Source organism: Empidonax traillii, unplaced genomic scaffold (genome assembly GCF_003031625.1).
Source record: "Empidonax traillii isolate 1590-97213 ecotype Southwest subspecies unplaced genomic scaffold, ASM303162v1 scaffold252:size1141739, whole genome shotgun sequence".
NCBI lineage: Eukaryota > Metazoa > Chordata > Aves > Passeriformes > Tyrannidae > Empidonax > Empidonax traillii.
The window spans coordinates 137656-152932 of NW_020955445.1; the positions used below are offsets into that span (position 1 = coordinate 137656).

A 15277-nucleotide genomic window follows, 5' to 3' on the forward strand; every position below is an offset into this window, starting at 1 on the left:
GGATTATTTCTAGACATATGACATACTTCGCTGTATAGTATGTGTAGAATGCCTTTACTAATAGAGCAATGCATGGAAAAAGGTTTTTTAAGAAGTGTAAAGACTTACCCAGGGTGGCACTCCTAAGAATTTTTAGAGTCTACTACATTTTAGTGTAGACCTAACATTTTGTGATTAGTAACACTTCAAAGCAGTGCCTGAAACTGTTTTATTTTATAAATTAATGTCTCAATGAAAAGTGAGGAAGAAAGCCAATAAAAATTAAAAGCTATTTGAATCAAACCTAACTGTAAAATCTCTCCAGCTAGATACATATCCACATATACATGCATATGCATAAATATATGCGCAGACACCCACACATGCACATATATGAGGCTTTTACTTTAATTTTAAATGCAGGAACATTCCACAGATAAGCAAAGCTCCAAGTGATTTTTAGTAAATTGCTATTTTTCAGGAACTTAATATAAGTGTTTCAGTAAAACAACAACAAAAGACTCCTATATTACAATTACTTTACTACAGAGCAGGACAGTCCCAAATAACTGGGTATATGAAGTCCTAAATTACCAGGCATGATCCATTACCATCTGTTCTTATTTATTTTTTTCCTTTCACTTCTCTCTCTGTTTGCTCTTTCTTCCTGCAAAGAGGTTTTCAAAGCTCTTTTAATGGGATTTAGGTGTTCTTTTCCCCACAGACTCCGAGTGGTGGGACTGAGATCTCTGGTCTTTGAAAACTGAGAGCATTTGCTCCTGAGGGTCCTGTACAGTCTTTATTTTTGTGCTGGTGCAGGCACATTGTGACTAGCACTGAAAACAAATCCTGTACTTTTTACTGTTACGTAAGCTGGTATAAAATATGAAAGTACTGCAGCTGTAGTCCAAAAATTTTTTGAGCAAGTGAGGAATCTTGTCATTTACTTCAACAGTCTGGGAACAATATGGTTAAATACTACAATCTTTCCCAAAGATTAAGCTGCATAAATTTAAAAACCTCCAAGGCAGAAAAGTAGAAATGCCTGCAACTGCAGAACTGAAGTAAAAATAGAGTATCATCTACTGGTCTCAAACTGTCCACACATTCCAATGTCACTTCAATATCAGTTTTCCAGTACTTGCACAGCAGGGTTTAGCAGAGTTGTTCCTGGTGGAAATTGGCTTGTATGACTCAATCAACTAAAGTTTCAAGAACTTTCACTGCTAAATGACATGATCCCATAGATTATATCAGAGCTGTGCACAATTTAGCACATAAGTTGTGAATTCGGTTTCTTCTTAGAAATTACGAATTTAGTTTCTTCACTTCATGCTTGCACACACATAGATCAGACTATGGCACTGTGTTCAATATGTGGTGTTTATCAATAGAGGTCTCTATCACCAGCCCAGCAATTGGCACGTTGTAAATCCTGTTGCTGTAAGACAGACTTTGTTGATGCCTCAGGACTGTAGTTTGCCACCTTTGCTTTGGTCCAGAGCTGCTCTCTAAATCCTGACAGAGGAATGTGCACCAGTTGTCTTGAAATTAACTGTATGCTGTTAAAAACAGTAAGAAGATGTTTACCTAACTAATCAGCAGGAAACAATGACAATGGTTTTCTCCTGTACTGTTTGCTTGCACAGTTTGTTTACTAGGAAAGAACAAACCTAAGCGCAGAAGATCCTGCTGTATGAGCTAACAATTTGTAACCTTTACACCCACAAAAAAGGGCCCTGATGTTCTGGAGCTGTCACTGCCTTTGTTGCTGTCTCTTTGATGCCACCAAAGCGAGTAACAACAAAGAACTTGCCTATGTGGATGTGTCAGCCTGACATCCTCCAAACTGCCCTTTTTGCTGTCTTACCAAGAATGACAAGATGAGAGGGGGAAAAAAAAAAAAAAAAGAAAACAGAAAAAAGAACAACTTTCATTGCTTGTTGAATAGCTTGTGCTGACAGACAGTTATTCTGGAAATGTTAATGCAAATTGCACAGAGCAACCTTGACACTGAGGCTGCTGTGCATCTGTGGTGTAAAGAAGGGGAGGTGATGGGGAAGGAAGAAAACAGAAGAGAAGTGAAAAGAGTCAGATATGCATGAAAACAGAAACAATAAATGCTCTAGGTTGATATCCAAGAAATCCCGTCGGCGCTGCTGTGATACTCTTATTGAGCATCTGTTGAAGTTTATTTTTGGCTTGTAGGTTGTAAGTGCTTTCTGGAACTTGTAATTTATTATCCAGCAATATTCATTAGGAACTAGTTTAGAACATAAAAAAAGAGTCATTGGAAGAGCATTTTGTGTTTTGCGATCAATACAGATAGTGACATTATGCTTAATTACACTAAGATGAAGCATGCTATATATCTGTAGATCCTGAGGCAGGATTTGTATTTAATTCTTACACATTCTGTGTGTGCTGCAGTAGCAATTATGCAGAAATAATTTCCCTTTTTTTATCAGTGGAACTTCAGCCTGTTTGTAGACTGCTTAATTTCAGTGCAGTGAGCACTTTTGGTGCCTAGATGGGTCAATTTTTCACTTGCTTAGGATTATGGCTAAGGAACTCAGCCCTTATGACGTTTATATCTAATAGATTCACAAGCACAGTAAAATCAACCTCTTTCTAAGTTGTTTTTCTGAATTTCCAGGCAGAAGTAGCAGTAATTTCTCCAGTAATTCATTGGTGCTGCCTCGTTGTACCACTGAGAATAACAGCAGCAACCTCAAAACTTGGGTCTACGCTATTTGTGTTCTTGGTCTGCCACACTGAAATGACTAAACAGCTAACACATTTATCATTATTAACAATGTGATCATGGTGTGTTGTACTGCAGTACACTTCAGCCAGTTCCTGCTATTAATTATTATTCTTGTTAATTCCTGCCCTTTCTTATGATAAGGACACTACTGGGATAAAATGAAAACAGCATCAGAAGTGTAAATGACACTTGGAAGACCCAGCCTAGGAAATGAGGCATGTATGATCCAGTATTTAATGCTCCATCTTGCTGTAACATTTAAACAGTGAGAAAGAAATTTTATCGATTTTAAGGTTGTTCTGAGAGTGGTGATTTGGTGACAGCATTCCTCAAACACAGAAGGAATGCCTTTTATTAGTTGTATCCATGGGATCCACTGCTGGGAATCGGTGTGGGATTTCCTGGCTGATGTTAGAGTCCCTCCAGGCAGTTGGCTTTGCTGCAGTTGGAAGACAGTTTCTTGGATACCTGTTGGGCAGAAGGGCCCTGTTGGAGTCCTGTAGAAGAGCAAACCAGCTTATTCTCAGCGCTTGGTAGAGACAGCTCCACAAATTGAGAGGTCAGTTGTCTTTAGCAGTTACTGGATAACACTCATGCCAGGTGCTCTGTCTTTTATAAATGGAGAAAGAAATGGTATGTTTTAGACTGTATCCTTAACTAACAAAAATCTGTGATCTGTTTTATCAAAGCCAGCTCAAGATCAAATACACACTGATTTAATTCCAACTGCTTTAGGTCAGTTGGAGTTATTCCAGTTTACACCCTATGAGAATTTGCCACATGCATTTTAAAAGGCAATTAGGCCCTCAAGCAAGAGCAGACTGTATTATATTTGAATTTCCAACTCAACTGTAAGTAGCAATAAATATACCACACAATTATGATTTGCACACTCCCCTCCCCTTTTTTAAAGAGAGGAGAATATCATTACATTTTCATCTTTGATCTCTCTGAGCATCAGATTTTTTAATATATCGTTTGACCTGCATTTCTTTTTATACTGCTATAATTAGTTTTAAATAACATGACAGATTGAAATATAAAAAGATAATTAAAATACAGACTAACATTTAAATTTCAAGTCTAACATAGTAATTCTTCAAAAAAATGTTGAAATATATGTTGATGTCACCCATTAGTTACTAACACTGTAATTAATCACTCATCAATTCATGCATTCCTATTGCATTGGTCTGAAACTAGTCATTAATAAATATAAGTTTAAACTCATCTCAAAATTTTAGTTGATTTTGAGTAAGTGCTAGATGAATGTCACCTTTTGTCACCTTTTTGAAATGTAAGAAGAAGGAACGTTTCATGTTACCTGTGTATATGTAAACCGAAGAAAATTATGGTCATAGAAATATATAAATTATATATTGGCTATATTTTTATATAGATGGACTAAATATTTATGTGTAGTTGTGTGCCTGTGTATCTTTGACATAGTTTGGCAGGAAACAAAAATTGAAGTAAGATTCAAGATTGGTAATTCTTCCTTGAACAAAAGCAATGTTTTATACCAGAACAAGTTGTTTTAGAAAAAGATTTGGAAATTTATGTTTTCTTGTTATACTTCCTTGTCGCTCCCCAGACAGCCATTTCCTTCATTAGAAATTGGGATAATAGTTTTAGGTAATAATGCTATTGGTGCAGTTCCTCAGAGACAAGTAAATTATTGGCAAGTATGATACTGTGGTAGGATGCAAATGAGAGTCCTATTTCTACTTGTGTCAGCACAAATTTTTCCACAGACATCAATGAGACTGGTATTTCACCACGGATCTTTATCGCTTACTCAGAACTATGATGGCAGTTGGAGAGGCAGATCAGGCTTTTAAGAAAGAAGTTTCAAATTACAAAAGAGAGTTTCTTATCTGTACACAAGATTAAAAAACACAGTCATGATTATATGAATTTTAATGGAATTTTCTACATCACGTGCTAGTGTTTTAGCACCAAATTCAGGAAGGTACCACATAGCAGCAGAACTGTCCCATCTGTTGGGGTTTTTTACCGTCTGAGCCCTGTAGTTCCAATTTCTATTCAGAAAAGCAAAGATTTTTTTTTTTTCAACACTTTTTAAGTTCCTCCATATGATCCCTGTTCAATTTTCTGTCTGGAGAGTTTGTTAGCTGTAGTATGTACAATGTAGCAAATGCTAAATAGAACTTCTATTTTCTAAGAAATCAGGCAAATATAAAACTGACTGAATTGTGACTCTTAATGCTAACCTACTCATATATATAAATTTTTATACACATATATATGTATAAACATATTCATGATAGCATTCTCTTAGCATGTGCAGTCCCTGCTCTCATTCCTTAAATAAAATCAACAAACCAGTTAGTGAACAGATGTAGAATGCAGAGTTAAAGAGACATCAAGGCAGGATAGTAGTTCACAGAGTTATTTTTGTAGAAATCCCTCTATATCTTTGCATAGTTGAAGAATGATTTCATATTGTACTCATCATTACATTCTGTATAGGATATTGCACTATGTGAGGACTGATTAAATATAATGCAACACAAGTGATGCAATGATATATAACCTAATCTATATTAAAGAACATGGACTGGCCCTAGTCTAGAAACACTGAGTCAGTTTGGTATTCATATTATAATTTACTGAGTCAATTTGGTATTCATATTATAATTTACTGGCATAATAATAAGAGTCCAATATATTTATCAGAAATTTTAGTGTAATGAAATTATGCCTAACTGTATCTGTTCTGAAATAGAATCACAACAGATTTCACTGCATTTTCTCTTCTTGGTAGTGGAGCTTGACTCCTTTCACACTGTTTATTCCCATCATATGTTGAGCTGTATCACTATCAGAGTGTCATCTACTCTCCTGCTTTTCAGCACCTTGAAAGAGTCGATTAGTAACTTGTTCCAGAAAATTCCATTGTGCTAATCCTGTTAGAACATGGCATGAATATTAATCAGTGTAAACATATGCTTTTTCTCAAGGAGACAATTACCTTCCTTTCGTGTCCTGGCTATAGGTTTGATACTACTAGATTTTGAAATACGCTTCACAGATGCTTGTTCAGCGTTTGCTGGACTAGATTTTACTTAGGCAAAGGAGAAAAGCAGCCACTACCCATATTATACTAACACTGTCTGCTGCAGAGTGAGAAGTAGCTGAGTGAGATTTGCCACAGGTTCTTTCCACAGTCAGTGGAAAGGTGCTTTCTTTGTTAAAGGTCATGGGTTTTTTATCTGCAGAGAGAAGACTTTTTAGTGTTTCAAGTTCACTTTCCATCCAACAGGTAATGAGGAGAAGTTTGGTGACAGGAAAGGCCTGTCATGATGTGGAAAACACCCCCCCACAAAGCTGGTTTTAGTTGGCAAAGAAAAATTATTGCACCAGAAATATAAAGGAAATAGCTGACTGTTCTCAGTTACAACCTCATATTTATTTGCTTCAATCTGATGAAGGTTTTCTTTTCAGACAATCAAAAGAAAACAACCAAAAAAAAAGGTTTCTGATAATTTTTAGAGCTTTCTGTGGATGTCTCACATCTCTTATGAAGAAGCATGCAATAGTATAAAACCACAGCCAATGCCTAAGTTAAAAGTATCCTAGTATCTTGACTCCAGCTGTGGCAGGTACTGAAGAAGACATGCGGTGGCACTTCTCTGTAAACTTTTCCAGCTTCCATTAATTTGCAAGATTATTCAAAGCACTGCAAGTAAAATCTAAATCTAAAATAATGTAGCCCAGAAAATATGATCCTTTTTGATTATTTTTTTCATTAAGGAGGTGTGATACATATAAGCCTGAACGTATGTAGTGAGATATTTCTAAAATAACAAGGTATTTTTAAAATAATGTCAGAAATGCTTGAAATAAAAGAATTAACATTCAGAAATGGGAATTCAAAGTTGTTCAAATAATAGAAGAGAGCCATTTGGTTACATAAATGCTATAAACAAGCTATTTCATTCCTGCTCTCAGAAATCATTAACTAAATACTCAACTATAGAGACAGATACTATCACCATTCTCAATTGTTCAGGGAAGTTATATTTACCCATTCAGACTAAAATTACTACTCAAAGTATATCCAAAGTTCAGAAAAATATTGGGCAGCTCCCCTCAAATAATTTAGGGTAATGGAAAACAAAATCTCTGGAGTGGAGAAAAGTGGACGCTGGTAGATACTTGATATATAGCGTAGTGTCAACCAAGGGATTCATTTTCCCCTATGTCAAAGCTGAGAATTGAAGCACAGTAAGAAAACACTGCAAGGAAGACATTAAAAATTATCAGGAACAAATAAGCTGAACTTAATGAGCTTTGCAGCATGCCCTAAAGAATTGATGTGCTAAATTTCATCCAAGAATATTGAAAAAATTAGACAATAAACCAAATGAGTAATTTTTCCTGATTTTTACTGAATACTAAAATGCTGGGGAATTCCAGTGGACTGGAAAGATGCTACTATTGTGCCAGTGCTTAGAAGTGGTTTCATGGAACATCTTGGGAATAGATAGGTGCTTTTCCTGAACTTGATCCACAGTAAATCATGAAATGGCCATCATGAGAAAGCATTTACTATGGTAAATGAAGGTCAGATGACATTGCTACGTCTGAAATAATGGTTACCAGGTGTCTGCCTTTTCTGATAATGTCAGTTTGCTTTGTGAGAGAACGACAAGGACATGCATTGATGTAACCCTCTGCTGAAATATGTAGGGTTGTACATGACGAGCATGATCTGCCACTGCATTAGCAGAGAAATATCATATAAGATAGAATTAATCACTGTCTGCAAAATTAGTGAAAGCTCTCTCCAAACTGAAAAATATTCAAAGCAGAACTTAAAGAATAACCTGAGGTTGAAAAATACTCAAAAGGAATAAGTATAGAAGCTGTCTCTACCAAAAAGGGTTGAAATCTGAAACAAAGCAAGAATTAAAAATTACATCTCAGTTTCACAGTCCAGGTAACTACCATTCACAGCAGGAACATGGCTCAGCATCCCTTGCTTACAACTACCTTTCAAGTTTGGATTTTCCTCCAGAAGATGTTGGAGCTGGAGCCATGCAGAGGGGCTGTTAGGATGGTATATTGTGGTTGGCCAAGTGATCCAAATGGACCATACAGTCAGAATTACAACAGTTTAATCTGTCAAATCTATTTGACAGAAAACCTGGTTACAGAAGGAAACAGGTAAATAAGTTGCATGGAAAAGTTTTAGCCATGAGAGACTAGCTCAAATACAGCCCAGTGCAGTACAGTATTTGTCATGAGTCATGGAGCATGTACTTATGTACGTGTGGCTCTGTGCTTAGGTATTTTTCTAAATATATTAGATATACATTACAGGTACCATAAAAATGTCTTTAAATTATGACAGTACATTTTCAAAAAATGCCAAACAGTAAGGCTTACTGTGGAAAGCCACGATGATGCTCTGAAGGTAGCAAGAGTATTACACATTGCAACAAAACTTTAAAGCTGCACAGTGTCCCAATTAAATTGCCACAGTCCTGCATTTGCAACCAGGTGGTGGGTGCTTGCGAATTGCCAAGGCCCTTCTCCAGGTCTGATTTTCTCAGCTAGCCCATTTTATGAAGAGTATTCCAGTTCAAACAGGCAGTATTTACATGTAATGTGTTTGGCAGTTTGCATTGTCTCAGTTATGAATTAAGAAGGCATGGTGGCCTGAAGGAGCACGAGCTTGAGTCTTTAGACATGTGGGTTTAGCTCTCTGCTCTTTATCAAGTTTTCCATTTGACACTCAAAGCAGTAACTGAAGTGAAAACCTCAAGACCTGCACTTTCTTTTTTTTCCAGTGAGGTTTTGCAGACTCCTCACTTTCTGGTTCATGCCAAGCTCATGTCCAGACTCACGTCCAATCATGTCATTAAAATGGCAGAGCAAAAAGGTGCTCTGCAAAAGGCTAGGGGTGAAGCAGTCTCTAGGGTTTTTTTAAAAAAATCTTAACCATAAACTGAAATCAGAATTAGACAGGTCCTCAATCTCCACTGTTAGTGATCCACAAAAAGGCATTTACTTTCAGGAACAGAATTTGGTGTGCCTAAGATAACACACACCTGCTTGATCCAGTAACAACCCAAAAGTCATTGCTAATTTTGTTCAAAATGAAAGCTGAAGCTGGAGAAGGCCCTCACACATTAGAAACAAAAATTAGACTTGGCCTGTGAGTGCCTCATCTTGGAGCAAGAGTGAGCCAGGTTTGGTTTGCTTGTTTTCCTGCAGGAACTCAGGTGCATGTGCCAAGTTCTCAGATGCCTGAAGATCAGACTCCAGTATACTCTGAAGTGAGAGGCAAGCTCAGTAGCCGAGTGTCTTTGCAGAGCACAATTGCATACATGTAAAAGAGAGAGGAGGAACCCCTTGCTCAGCATTACAGGTCACATCTCTCAGCAGGGATGTAAGGACAGGGAAGAGCCTTTTCCACAAAATGAAAATTCCTGGAAAGTCTTTGAAGCTGAGGTCTAGATTCATGGTAGGGGTTTTGTTGGGTTTTTTTAATCTTTTTATTTTCTGTATGAAAGAGGTGTCTAAAAACAAGGTGTGCACAGGACCCCGTAGCTAGTTTGGGGCAACTCAACTCCAAAGGAAGATAGCACTTAAGGGCCAATAAGGGCTTAATCTTTGGGACTGCTGTCATAAGTATCTGACCTTTTCCATGAAGAGTATTGGAAAATATGGTTCTTACTTCAATCCTGTAGGTTCCTCTCTGGAAACTTGGTACCTAAGGCATTTCGTGGAACTAGTCCTGTGTTCTTTCCAGAGGGCCAGAACATGGAAATGCCATTATTTTATATCAGATAGATTATCCCTTTCCTAGACAAAAACCTTACAGAATGCAGTCTTTTTTTTTTTTTTTTTTGCTAGAGTAACATGTTTTACAGAGGTATTTGTTGTACTTAACTAGGTCTGTAAAATACTTTCAGGCATTCTGAGAGGAAGATGAAATAGAAGTAGGGAAAAAAGCCCTACACATTTTAGCAAATACTTTTTGCCAGCTTATTACACAACTGCTCACAGGGAAAACTATTATTCCACCAGTACAGCAGTTTTATGTGTAGTTATTTTAAAATGAACTGTGGTCATTACTGAGTTGATTTATTTTTATATTAGTGCAGATGAGTTAAATCTTGACGGACATCATACATGCACAATTACAAAAGTGCATATCTGTAAATCCTATGATGCTAATTGCTGTCAGTATGTCTGTATTTTAGTTTCTGGGATTGCTCTAACCCCTAAAAAGAGTATGAAGAATTCATTCAATGTGCATTCTAAACCATAAGCACACTTTGCAATGAAATTGTTCTTTTTCTCTGCAGTCCATCTGTCAGTGGATCAACTGTGCAGTTAATGGATTCTCTTTTTTTTTTTCTTCTTCAAAAGATGTATTAATGACAAAACTAGGCTCTTAAACTACTGTCTCTGGCATCGGTTGCTCAAACATAGCTGTGTTGCACTTTTTAACAACCAAATGAATTCCACATGAAGGGAAAAAAAGTATTCACTCTTTTTCTTTTCCTTTCTCAACTTTGCAGACGTCTTGCAGGAAATGGCTTGACATACATTCCTAAGGGAGCATTTGCTGGCCTTTTCAGTCTTAAAGTGCTGTAAGTAAACTGTGTGTTGTTTGATATATTTCTGATTTCCTAAATGCTCCAGGGAACTAATTAACCAGTGAAGTTTTGATCGAGTAAATTACATATTTTGATCAGCTCATTTTGAACAATTCAATTGAAACGAAGATACATATGAACATCGTTAAATCTTTGTTTTTTCATGTAGAAAATATCCTAAACAAATGTTGGAAAACATTAATGGCATTCTAAAAACAACTTGCTCATCAAGTAGATGTCTCTGTACAATATCAAAGGTAGAAATTGGTTCAGTTAATAGTTTCTTCAATTGTCTCAAAAGCTCTGATTTTAAGCCCTATTGAAAGAAAATCAGATTTATTCTTTTAACTTTCTCAATTGCTTTGAAAATTCTGCTCAAAGCTGTTGTCTAGCTGTTAACAAAGCTAATATTGCTACAGGTATTTGTTTGCTTTGAAGGGAGCGGGCTTTTGACAGGGTCAGGGGAATGGAGTATTTGTGTAGCTTTCCTTTGTAATCTAAAAGTAGAACTATTACAAAAGAGGTAAGCTTGGAAGAAAATTTGCAGTACAAGGAAATTGACTTTACTGTGTTGATTCTGGGTTTTGTGCTACTCAAAATGTAGGATGCTGCAGAATAACCAGCTACGCCAGGTTCCTACTGAAGCACTCCAGAACTTGCGCAACCTGCAGTCTCTGTGAGTATACCTGATAAATCAACTTGCAACCTTGCGTGAACAGTAATATATGGTTACCTATTAATTATCTTTTAATATCACTTAATAACGTGCTGAGTCAACTTTTTCTTTTAACTCTCTGTGAACTGCTTTTCAAGAGAATTGTACTCTCAATTAAGTATTAAAAGTGAATGATTTCATTCCAGTAGTTTCACGACACTGGCAGCTTCTTTGCAGCGTTATAAACTGGCTCACCCTCTGAGAAGACACTCTTTGGCCTGCAATGCTTTCTGTCAAGAACACAGTTTCTTGTTAAGATTCTGTGCCAGGGAAGAGAAAGAATACCAAATGACTCCTTTGGTTTTTTTTAATTTGGTGTAATTTTTTTTTTCTTTTTAAGCAGTATGGAAAACACTATTAGCTCATGAAACAAAGTGTGCTAGAAGATGGTTAATTATATTCTATGCTTCTGGCAGGTCTCTGTATTTATAGTTCTTGACTGTGCATGCTGACTCAGTCCATGAGCCTCAGTTTTAAAAGAACTCCTGCCAAAACTGCTAGACCAGGAGTGAAGATTGGCTGCTTCATGGTATTAATGAAATTATTTCTGATGTGCTTCTACCCCGTAACATAAGGATGGTTGTATCAGTTTGTGCTAAAAGCTCACCTAGCCCAGCATCTAGCCTTCAAGAACAGATACTAAGGGAGAACTGAGAAGTCCAGCAAAGAATATAATAATACTGCTTTGGTAAACTGTCCCAGCTGCCAGAAATTTGTACTCGGGGACTCACTGAGTCTATTGTGGCTTTGGTAGCTCCTCAGAGTTTTTCTTGTATGAGTTTGTACAGTTGCTTTTTGAGCCAGTGAAACACTCATGATTTTTTGTGGCAGCGTGTCTGCTGATCAGCTAGCCCGTGTAGCCTGGTGAAGTACCTCCGGTTATTCACTTGGAACTTCACCACATTTGATGTTCTCTAAATGCGGCATCAGGAGAAAGTGGGAACAGCAGTTCTGTATTGATGTACACCAGAGTTATACACCTCTGTTGTACCTCTGTTAGTCAATTTTTCAGGCATAGGCTGTTAGGATTGTTTCACACATGGAAACTCTTCCATTCCTCTGTTCATCCTTGTCACTTTACTGAACTTTCTTTCAGTTCTTATGTATTTGATCCGAGAGAAGTGAAGGAGGGATAAGCCCTGCATAGCATGTTCACAGTGCTTGAATACCTCGGATTTATAGAGGGCAATTATGGATGCTTTTTTGTTTGCTTTCCTTCTAACTCTCAAAACTTTGGGTTTAGTTTTTAAACCTTCACTGAATGCCAAGTTGTTAATTTCATACTTACTGCAACTGCAGGACCTCTTTCTAGCATGTTAGTAGCTACTCAAGAGCTTGTCCTGTAAAGTTTGAATTGCCTTTTCCCTAAGTGTCTCTCTTGACACCTATCTATACTGAACTTCCTCTGCCATGTTCTTCAGTCAAGTGGGTATCATGAGTTCCTTCTGCTGAACTTGCAATTCGCATTTTGAAACCACAAAGACCCTTGTGCTGTCTCAACACAGGATGCAGTAAATAGAGTTAGTTTCTGAATTATCCACAGTCTTGCATTGTCACCTGATAAATAAAAAAATTACTAACTTTTCTAAAGGATCTACTGATTTTGAACATGCAGCATAAAATATATAGATGACAGAGAACAGAGAAGTAGTTCTTTGGTCAGAGAAAGATGTCAACTGACTCTTCTCTCTGCCTTAGTTCATCACCTTATAATGTCACAGAATTACTCTCAAATAAAATTATTATTCTAAAAAGTTCCAAGATTGAAATGGTGAATTCAGTCTTTAAGTTCAAATAGCTATTACAGAAAATATTGCTACAATATGCATTGATCAGCAACATCACTAGTAAAATTCTAACCATGACAAGGATAGAGTGAGCGTCTGTACCAAGCTGGTACATCTGTACCAATCTGGTTAGACTTAAGATGTGTTGGTTGGGAATTGTACTGTGTTGAACATACTCTTCTTTTTTGTGTGTGTAAAGAAGTTCCACCAGAGGGTTAACATATTTTGCATACAGTCAGTTCAACCAAGTTCTGGAGAACAGAATGAATGAAATTAATGGATTTTCAGCAAAATTATGTCACCTGTGTATAATTTAACCACTGCACAGACACACATTATGCTGTATTAGCTCCCAGGTTCTTATGTCCGTCTTGAACAACATTTACCTCTGTAATACATAAGCATTTGTTAAGGTTTCTAAAGGTGAAACAGCCCTAAGAATTAATTATCTAATAATTGTTATTTGGTCAAGTGTCTTTTTTCTTTATTGACCAGACACAGACACAAATATCTCAGCCATATACTTTTGAGGTTACAGTTCTTTCCTTTGATCTTTTAAAAAGTCATGAGAAAATGCTGGTCTAGTGACTATGCTAGGTTTTCTTTCTACTAAACAAACAAAAAAAATCTTGCTGAGATCACATCACTCTATACACATTCTGGGCCAAAACAAGATAAGCCAAGCCAACAAGAGTTCCTTTGTTGCTCTGAAAGAGATTGTTGAGTTTTCGGTACAGTTTCTAAACAAAATGACAGTTTCACTCAGGCTTCGTTGTAAATACATTTTTCCTTGGATGAAGAAGTTGAAGAAGTAAACCAGAGTTTGTGCAGTCTATGTATGGGACTGTTAGTTTGTGACTGAATTAAAACAGAGGGAGAATAGGAATAGTCGGTAGAAACCTTTAGACAGCTACCTAGCAGACCCAAGATGGAGTGATATGGGTTTGTACAGAAAAACTACTATCACCTGAAAAACGATCACTGGCAAAAGAGATTTCTTTGAGGAAAAGAAAACTATTATTCTTTTGTTTGCTTAAAAGGGGTTTTGCCTGTCAGATAAAGGTGTGCACAGATTCAATTTCTTGTTTCATATAGTCTAGGAATTTTCTGTTCACAAGGTTGTTTTGCATTGGTTTCTGATTTACAATAGGAATTCTTTCTTGAAACCTTTGAAATAGCAGGAGTCTTTTCAAGAGTTTAATTAAGAGGTTAAAAGCCTTCACAAAAGCAGTTTCTGTAAGATAGCAACTTCTTGTATTTATTATGTTTAAAGTATGCAGGTGGCATGATTTCTGAAAGCCTCATTGACCCTTTGCTTTAGGTTAGTATAGATGTGAAAAACAAAACCAGTGACTGGACTCAAATCTCTGCCCTTTGTGGTTTTACTCAAGAAAGGCGATCATGCAGAGGGGCAAGCCACTGCAACTGCTTTGCTACCTTGATCAATGTGAAGGATTATGTTAAAATCCTTTTTATGTAAGTATACATACCTAATTGTGCATGTGTGCACAATGTGTGTGTATACATATATGCACACAGACATTTTGCACATTCACTCACAATGCAAAATCATCACAAATTTTTGCACAAAAAGGTATTTCTGGGTGCTATGCACTCCTCATTATCTAGTGCCAGGCTGAAAGATGACAGTATAGGTATCAATATTGATAGATTCATTAATTGATGTTAAATGGGCTGTGATATAGAGAGCAAGAACTGATACATTGCAGGAACAATCAACAATTTTTTCCATCTTATTGTCCAAGTTTTAATATTGCTGGTATGACAAGTTTGAGTGATAAATATTCATAGATTTCTTAAGGCTTGAACATACCTCTAGAACAGATCAGTGTTCTTCAGTCAGCAGACATTACTTAATAAATACTGTAAAATGAGAAATGGGCAGAAAAATTAACCAACACTCCATAAGATTTGTGAACTTTCCTTTGACAGCAAAAATCTATGAGAAAACCTTTATACTGTTTCCTCAAAACAAACAAACAATTTTTTTCTTTCAGTGGAACAAAACAAAAAGATTAAACAATGTTAAAATCTTATCCAGTTCTATAAAAGTCTTTGTAGTTCAATAGTCAAAACCAGTGATATTCTACTTTGATCAATAAATGACTTCAGCGACCAGAACATGGACAATGTGTGGATAGGACTCCAGTTCCCTTTTTGGCAGAAGGGTTTAAGGAAGTAACCAGACCATGCTGATTTTGAGATGTGGTTTTGAGCAGAAGGATATCTTCAACTTGTTATATAGGCTATAACTTTCCTCTGAAATCTTGTGTGAACACTACCTGGATTATTAGTCCTAACAATTCAAATGCATTTACTTCTGTCAAGCAGAAAAGAGTTTGCAAGTACCATGATTGAGAGGGAAGAATCA

General features: G+C 36.6%; 1 protein-coding gene across 2 annotated transcripts in view; it reads left to right on the forward strand.

The window, feature by feature from the left end:
• The window catches only part of LGR5 (leucine rich repeat containing G protein-coupled receptor 5), an 88124-nt gene that overhangs the window by 41498 nt on the left and 31349 nt on the right, over positions 1–15277 (forward strand). For both annotated transcript variants that reach the window (XM_027889097.1, XM_027889098.1), the window contains 2 exons: positions 10306–10377; positions 10988–11059. In XM_027889097.1, the coding sequence (XP_027744898.1) occupies positions 10306–10377; positions 10988–11059 (144 nt within the window). The remainder of the gene's footprint in view (positions 1–10305; positions 10378–10987; positions 11060–15277) is intronic.